The following is an 8,431-nucleotide window of genomic DNA, read 5'->3' as shown; positions in this document are numbered from 1 at the left end:
GTGTGTGTGTGTGTGTGTGTATAAATAAACAGCATAAACATACATCCGCTCACCAGATTGTGTTTCTGAGTTTGTTCTTTATTCATCTCCAGCTATGAAAGAATATTTATACATTACATATAGCTGCTTTATTCAAATATAATATTCAAATAAAAATAGTAAAAATAATGATGGTGTGATGAAACAGAATTATTCTTACCACCCTGAAGGTGTTCTCAACTAACAGCATCTCACTCAGTGTTTTATTCCTCTTATTCTACAGTGATATAGCAAAAATTACAGGTTGCTTTTTAACTTAGAACATCATTTATCCATTTATAGTTACCTGATGCTTCCTGTTCTTATAGCAGCTATAAACAGCCGTCTCTCTTTTTTCTCTCTTGAAGTTAATAAGACATTGTAAAGAAAACATTGCTTGTGATGTTACCGAGAAACGGCACAGAAGCGTAAACTCATCTGTCCTAAAGACTTTCATAAACTTGACACTGGCGTTCACTTGGACTGATGTTCATTTAAACAACTGCTCTTGTGCTGTGGAACAAACAGAATGTCATTAACTACTTCTATTCATGACGGAGGGCCTGAGTGAATCTCAGAGTCATTATTAGATTTTAATCCTGGGCTTTTGTGTCTCTGTCTCGAGCTGAGAGAAATCAGCAGCATTCTGTCTCCTGCCTTCGTCTTTTCCAAATTAATTAGATTAGTGGATTAGATTAGTTGTAAGTGTTGGTTAATATATTCGGCACCTAATGGTACTTGAGGTGCGAGTGCACTTGACTCCAGATTCTTTAAAAAAAAAAAAACACACACACACACACACGAGAGAAAAAAAAAAAGCAGGTTGGAAAAGCTTATTCATCGTCTATCTGATTTTCCCAAATTAATAAAACATACTGAGAATGTTCTGGAATTTCTGTAAAAACCATCAATGGTGTCTGGAGACCTCCAGTGGTCTGTGATGCGTCACAAGAAAATCCTAAACTTTTAAAAAATAAATTTATATTACAGCTGGAGATATGAGAATCAGACACAAAGATGTTATAGTTGTTACAGTGAAATAATTATACTTTAAGTCTAATTACCTGGTTAAAGTTTACCAAATCTGATCTAAAGATTATATGTCAATCAATCGATCAATCAAACAAACAAATAAATAAATGAACAGAATAGGGGCTCGTCCAGGATCTCTTTCATTAAATACAGGCACCAGATGTAAATTACTGCTGATGAAAAAGCAGGTAAACAAGGCAGGCTGGCAGAAAGGCGCAGGGGGCGTCACAAAACACACTCCTCTTCCAGACCCTCGAGCATTTATCCAGCTTTTCTCTGTCCTGCTGGAGACCTAATGGGCTTCATTTCCTCCAGTGCTGATCACTGGAGAGTGTTTAAGTGCAGAGTCAACCATCTTAAACCATCTTAAACCAGAAGTGTGTTTAGAGTGAGTTGATGTTAACGGCTCAGCTGTTAACGTGTTTATGCTGGAGATGTTTAGACTGGATTCAGGCAGAAGATTAAAGATTAAACCCGATTAATGTGTTAAATCAATTTTAATGTCAAAATGACACAATAATGTTTGCCAGGTTTAGTCCTGATGCGCTCTCTCTCTCTCTCTCTCTCACACACACACACACACACACACACACACCTGATATTACACAGATTAACACTCACTTTTCAGAAGATAATATAATCTGGTGTGATGAATGATCTGAAATGTTGATACTGAAAAGAATTTAGAGAGGGTTTTTTGGAGAGTTTCAAGTCAGACAGTGCCACTTAGTGGTTAGTTTTTCATTTTAAAAAATCTGTTGTATTTATATTTTATATCTCTAAAGTGAAGCATATTATTATATTAAAAGATGCTACATCAATTTAAAAAGTCATTAGCAGCTCCGTATTTGCTGTAAATCTGAGATCTTATTTACGCAGCAGGTTGAGAAGAAAGACAGAATATAATAAAATACTAAATTAATAATAAATAAATAAATAAGAATAAATAAAAACTAACACACCGTTTGAGTGTCATCCAACTGAAACATATCTGTTCAGCGCTGGACCTTGTGCACTGAGGGATGGGGTAAATGGGGTGCCAATACTTTGTGAAGATCAACAGTCTTACAGTAGCTGTTCACTTAAGAAGTGACATGTCGTTTCTATTGATTCCGCTGTGAGATTTACAGCAGGGCGCCCCCTTCTGGCAAACCTGGTTAAGACTTGATGCTTTCCTGTGTCGCTTTGTTACTCTTTGTGTGTGTGTGTGTGTGTGTGTGTGTGTGTGTGTGTGTTCAGTCTCAGTCAGACCAGTCGTTGACGTCCAGCTCCGACTCGTCCTCGGAGTCGCTGTACTCGACGGCGATGCGTCTGGACAGGATGGAAGCTACATCATTTTCTGAACATTCCCTCATTGCTCGCTGCTCCTGAACCTTCTTTAGCCGAATACCTGGAAAAACACACACTTTCAGAGAGGTTTTTTTTTAATTGCCCTTTATAGTCTAGAGCTGTGCTGAGAATTCTAAAACCATCCAGGGATTTTTTGAGAACAAGGACATTTAAGCTCAACTGTGACAATCATGGACCCAAACTGAAAATTCTAGAAATAAAATGAAAATTAAAAAGCTAACAAACAAACAAAACACTAATGAAGCGGAGACAAAAATCTTGATTCACAAAGGAGAGTCCAGAAACGAACCAATAATGACAGGAGGCCACGGGTCGTTCTGGAAGCGCAAGAAAAATTCTAGACCCACACCATCTAAAACAGTATAATGTCTCATAATAACATCAGAAATCTAGAAACACAAGGAGAATCTAAAACTGCAGTGGGAGTCTTTGAGCTGTGAATATATAAGTGAAGAACCAGAGGGAAAAAATTCTAGAACTGCAGCAGAGAACACAGGGGAATTTTTGGAAGCCATCTTGAAGCAAAACTGAAATGTTAGAAGCATGACTGAGAATTTTCAGGACAAATTCGAGATACAGTGTCGCAATTCCATAAGTATAAGGGGAATTGTATTAAGAAAAATTCTAGAAGCAGAAGTAGGACTTGTGGTAGGGTTGAAATTCCAGAAGTACACAGGGAATTATTTGGAAAAATTCCAGAAAAAAAAAAAGAGTGGAAGCTGTAGAAGTAGGAATTCTTAGGAAAAATTAGAGAACTAAACTCCAAATTCCAGAAGTACAGGTGGGAATTTTTTTTAAATATAGTCTGGAATCAGAGTGGGAATTCTTGAATTCACTGTTTGCTGTTCAGTGTAACACACACTCACCCATGCGTATAGCTGACAGCAAGTCACTGCGCCTGTCTGTGATTGTCTGAGACTCCTGGCTCCGCCCCTCCTCTCTTCCCACCAGGTGAGATGGAACAGGAAGTATCGGTGGAGGTGGTGGTCCTGGAGGGGGTGGGGTTAGAAGTGGCCCAGGAAGTGGGACAGGTGGCAGGGGATAGGATAAAGCAGAGCTGGAGGGACCAGGATGGGAAGAGGGTGGGGCTGGGGGTGTTATGAGCGTGGCAAAAGCAGTCTGTGATGAGGGGATGATGGGAGCTGGAGGAGGAGGAAGAGAACTGGAACTGGCATAATATTCCATCAAACTGAGAGAGAGAGAGAGAGAGAGAGAGAGAGAGAGAGACAACTAGCTATTGTAAAAAGCAAAACCAAGCTTATATATCACATATACACATTATATATAATATAAAATTTTCAGATGATGCTCATTACCTATAATCTACAGGTGGAAGTATGATGTCTCCATTAACTCCGCCCCCTGTGGGCATGTTCAAAAAGGAAGACGAATTTAAACTGCATCCAGCAGGAACACTACCAGCCACGCCCACTGGTCCACCAATGCTTTGGTACTCATGCTCCACCCCTTCACTGGAACTGGGCAAAGCATGATCAGGCAGAAAGTGGGTGTGGTCAGGAATGTCTGAACAGTGAGGTCTGTTGGAAAGAAAATGGGTTTTACTGATTAAATCTTTACTTTTTTTTTTTAAATTTGTTTCTTAGCCTTTAGTTTTTGCCCATAATGATTACAGAAATCAGAACTGTCTCAATTACACATGCAACAAAGTTTTCAGCTGCGGATATTAACTCTATATTTACTCTTTAACTCTATATAACTTGTGTCTCTGTTTTACTTATTTTTTTGCATTACTCTCTTCTCAGGTGGATTCTGACTGTCTATGTAAACTTTCTGTTAGTGTGTGTGTGTGTGTGTGTGTGTGTGTGTGTGTGTGTGTGTACTACTGAGGACCAAATGTCTCCACAAGGAGAGTAAAATCTGACAATTTCTAACTTATGGGGACATTTGGATGGTCCCCGCAAGGAAATTGTTATTCTTGTTGTTTAACAAAAAGAAATAAATAAAAGAGCCAAAAAGTTTCCTTTTCATTACTGAGGTTAAGATCAGGTTTAGGTTCAGGCATAGCATTAATAATTATGTCGATGGAAGGTCCTCACAAGGATATCGACACAAACGTGTGTGTGTGTCCGTGTCCACTCCACCTGGCCTCAGGAGACAGTGAGCTATCAGATATCGCCCCCTGCTGGACAGTGTGAGGATCTGGATGATTTGGACGCAGCTCTTTATCAAATGCCATCATGTTCCACTCCTGACGACGATTTCGTGCTTTACGCACTTTTCGGACCTCCCGCTGTAACGTTCCATCCTCAACACACCTCTGCTCCTGAGAGAGAGAAAGCGAGAGAGAGGCTAAGAGAGACAGACACTGAGAGAGACACTGAGAGAGAAGAGAAGTGTCTCACTCTCTGTCTTCTCCTCTCTTTCCTCTTGTCCTCAGTGTCCTGAAGCATTTTTTCCTTCCACAGGTCAAAGAAATAAGAAGGATCCGTGTAGAACTTCATTCCATCCACATGATCCTCTCTGTGGAGAAAAAGAGAAATAATCCCTGTGATTACATGATGATGATGATTAATTAAAGTAATTATGCTATGATGTATGTCCTAAACACATTACTGTGTGTGCAAATTATTACTTTTCGTTAAATTCACTGGAATAAATATTTGTTCTGCTCGGGTCAAAATGACCAATTTACACCTGATCCTGCGCCTCTCATGTGGGTAGAGTCAAACCAACTGTCTCAGGGTGGAGTGTGTTTCAGCCTGGATGTGTGTGTTTATTGTTCTGTGTTTTACGGCGTCTCATGAGCTAGGGGTTAGGGGACAGGGGACACAGCATAAGCTTATAGGAGGATTTGGATCAGATCCAGCTCCACCCCCTTGGACTTTTGCAGTGAGGACCCTTTCGGTCTCAGTTCAGCTGCTGGTAAAAGAAATATAATCCTGATAATCCAGATTATTCTGGAATATCCTGCGCTGTTTGTCTCACCTGTAGGTGGAGAGCACACTGAGTGCTGGCGGTTTCTCACAGCTGCTGTACATCTCAGCTACAGGGCTTGGGATGCTGATACGGGACATGACCTGCTGATCCTCTGCAGTGGAGCTTCTAAAGGCCTTCCACATGTTAATGTCCTGCAGAGACACTGTGCACAGAGACAGAGAGAGAGAGAGAGAGAGAGAGAGAGAGACGGGAGTGTCCTGTTAACGCCAGGGGGATTTCTCATCTCATCTCATCTCCAGCCGCTTTATCCTGTTCTACAGGGTCGCAGGCAAGCTGGATCCTATCCCAGCTGACTAAGGGCGAAAGGTGGGGTACATCCTGGACAAGTCGCCAGGTCATCACAGGGCTGATACAGAGACACAGACAACCATTCACACTCACAGTCAATTTAGAGTCACCAGTTAACCTAACCTGCATGTCTTTGGACTGTGGGGGAAACCGGAGCACCCAGAGGAAACCCACGCGGACACGGGGAGAACATGCAAACTCCACACAGAAAGGCCCTTGTCGGCCACGGGGCTTGAACCCAGAACCTTCTTGCTGTGAGGCGGCAGCGCTAACCACTACACCACCGTGCCGCCTCAGGGGGATTTATATCAAAATAAAATGAGATTATTGTCAGAGATCATGTCTTTTGTGCGTGTGTGCGTGTGTGTGTTCCAGTCCCTCCTGACGGTGGCACTCCTTGATGTCATTTCCTTGTTCCTATTCACATTTTCTTTGAGTGATGTTTTTTTTTTTTTTGACTGAGACATATCTTTACACCTGCCTATATTATTCTGACCCTTGACCCCTGTGACCTTTCTGACCTTCCTCGATGTTGGAGTCCAGCTGTGTGACTTTGACAGCAAGCCGGTCCAGTCGGTCCTGCAGTGAGTTTGCACGCATGTAAAAACCGTTTGCTTCATTGAACAGCTCTCCGAACACGTCCTCCGCATGTTTACCTGAAAAATACACAACATTTTAATTATATGGAACATAAATCCATACAATATATAAAGAAATCTGTTCTCTCTCTGTCTCGCTCTCTCACACACACACACACACACACACACATGATTTGTATGTGTGTGTCGTACTGAGGCTGCTGAGTTGGTGGATGATGGAAGACAGTGTGTTGTTTGTTACACACTCCAGTTCACAGCCGACACTCTCAGGTACAGCGACCCGACACACATGATGTGGCTTAATGCTCCTCTTCACCAAGGGCATGTCTCTCTCTCTCTCTCTCTCTCTCTCACACACACACACACACACGAGTACCTGTGGACACAGAATTACACTTTCTCTTATAAAGACAATGTATGAGATTAAAAATTAAGAGAGAGGCAATCAGACAGGCATGCATGCAATCAGTGAGACAGTCAGAGGAAATAAGTAGTAATTAAAACAATCATATGATAAATAAAGTGAGAAGCAGAAGGAGAGTCCAGTGACTCTCAGTGACCTAAAGCAGTAAATCTGCTTTCTGTAAAGCTCATCAGAGGAGTGTGTACAGCTCAGCACACTCAGATTCTCAGGATTAAACACACACACACGTCAGTCATGTTCAGCTCATGCATACCACATTAGTCCTGATCCCCAACATGCAGGAATCTTCTCCAAAACACTGGATTTTAAGAGATTTCCAGGACGCACACATTTACATTCATCAACATCATAATTTATTTTAAACTAAATATATGTATATGAGAAAATCTGTGCCATATAAATACAACTTCTTCTTCTTCTTGCATGTGCATGTCTATTTGTATAATTCGTTTTAAGCGCTTTATTATGGTAAACACACACACACTGCTCTATTAGTACACAATATATACATTAAATATAATAAAAAAAAACAGAAATGATGAATTAGAAAACTGCTCTAATATCCGACACAAAACACTCAGAGTTGAATCAAACCGGAAATAAACACGACACCAGGACATTAACATCCATAACACACCGAGCTGATCAGGAATAAATCAAAAACTTTCTCACCAAACGCGACTTTTTACCTCCAGATCATTCCGTATGAGTATCCCGTCACTGAATCCTGCAGGGGGCGGGGCTTGGAATTCTGATGGGCGGGCAGGTGCGCCATTCATCTCTCAGCATCAAAAGCATATTGAAGTGTGTGGACCAATCAGATTGGAGCGTCGCGTGACAGGCGTGAATGTTGTGGTAAAAGGTTTTTAAATGTTGACAATGATTAATTAATAAATAAATAGATTAAATAAACAGCTTGTATAAATCGTAAATATTGTGCTCATCTCTGGATTATTACTCGGTGGCTGCATTGGCGCTGATTTCAGCCTCACAGCAGCAGCAGTGTGTGAACTTCCCTGATGAACAGCATCTGCGGATGAGTCTCTGTCCAGCTCCTGCAGCTCATAACTCTGCAAACATCTGTGAAACTTTTGTCTGAAATTATTTTTATATATCGGTTTCACAATTATTAATCTCTGTTCCAAAGAAATGAACAGAAACATTGCAGCTTTCTCTCCATGGGCTGTACGTTTAGCTGACCTCTTAATTATCAAAATTATAAAATTAAAATCTTCTGCATGTATATGAATATTTATCTCCAAATCTGACCACGCTGTCGGGGTGGGAGAGGCATACTCTGTAACGGTGCTACCCAAGGTTCAAGTATAATTTTAGTTCGGGTGCCAGGCAGGCCCAAAATCCTGCCACTTAACTAAGAGTAACCACCGCCAGCAATAATAAAACAATAACAAGAAGTAGGTTTTAAACGTGCATATTCTGTTTACTTATTCACACACACAAAAAAATAATGGCATCAATACAACTCCATAATGACCTTATGCTTCCAATACAGCGAAAGGGGCATGAAAAAAAAATGTCGTGTAAACCCAGTGCTCATGTGTGTGGGTGTGTGTGTGTGTGTGTTTGGGCTTGTATGTTTGTGAATGTTAGCATGTGTGGAGACAGAGAGAGCGTTTGTAGTTCCCGTAGCGCTTGGTAAACGAGCAGCAAGGGGCGGGTGGATTTAACTCACAGTTCTGGAGCTGGCTGTGTAAACTGGACTGTCCTGGATCCGAAGCTTCAACAGACCTTAGCCATCCGC

General features: G+C 41.2%; 1 protein-coding gene across 2 annotated transcripts; it reads right to left on the bottom strand.

Annotated features, from left to right (window-relative positions):
• Positions 1-2,291: 2,291 nt before the first annotated feature.
• wasf3a (WASP family member 3a) lies at positions 2,292-7,385 on the bottom strand. 2 transcript variants are annotated; one of them, XM_060913339.1, is made up of 9 exons: positions 7,342-7,385; positions 6,438-6,621; positions 6,168-6,302; positions 5,347-5,500; positions 4,764-4,881; positions 4,458-4,684; positions 3,717-3,938; positions 3,267-3,589; positions 2,292-2,440 (listed from the first exon to the last, which is right to left on the bottom strand). In XM_060913339.1, the coding sequence occupies exons 2-9, from the start codon at positions 6,568-6,570 to the stop codon at positions 2,292-2,294; spliced, it is 1,461 nt and encodes a 486-aa protein (XP_060769322.1). In that variant the 5' UTR covers positions 6,571-6,621; positions 7,342-7,385. The 2 variants fall into 2 exon arrangements, with proteins under 2 accessions (XP_060769322.1, XP_060769323.1); XM_060913340.1 differs by having other exon boundaries at positions 4,503-4,684.
• Between the last annotated feature and the right edge of the window lie 1,046 nt (positions 7,386-8,431).

This window comes from Neoarius graeffei, chromosome 28 (assembly GCF_027579695.1).
Source record: "Neoarius graeffei isolate fNeoGra1 chromosome 28, fNeoGra1.pri, whole genome shotgun sequence".
NCBI lineage: Eukaryota > Metazoa > Chordata > Actinopteri > Siluriformes > Ariidae > Neoarius > Neoarius graeffei.
The sequence above is the reverse complement of the archived record's forward strand: the minus strand, read 5'-3'. Positions and strand labels throughout refer to the sequence as shown.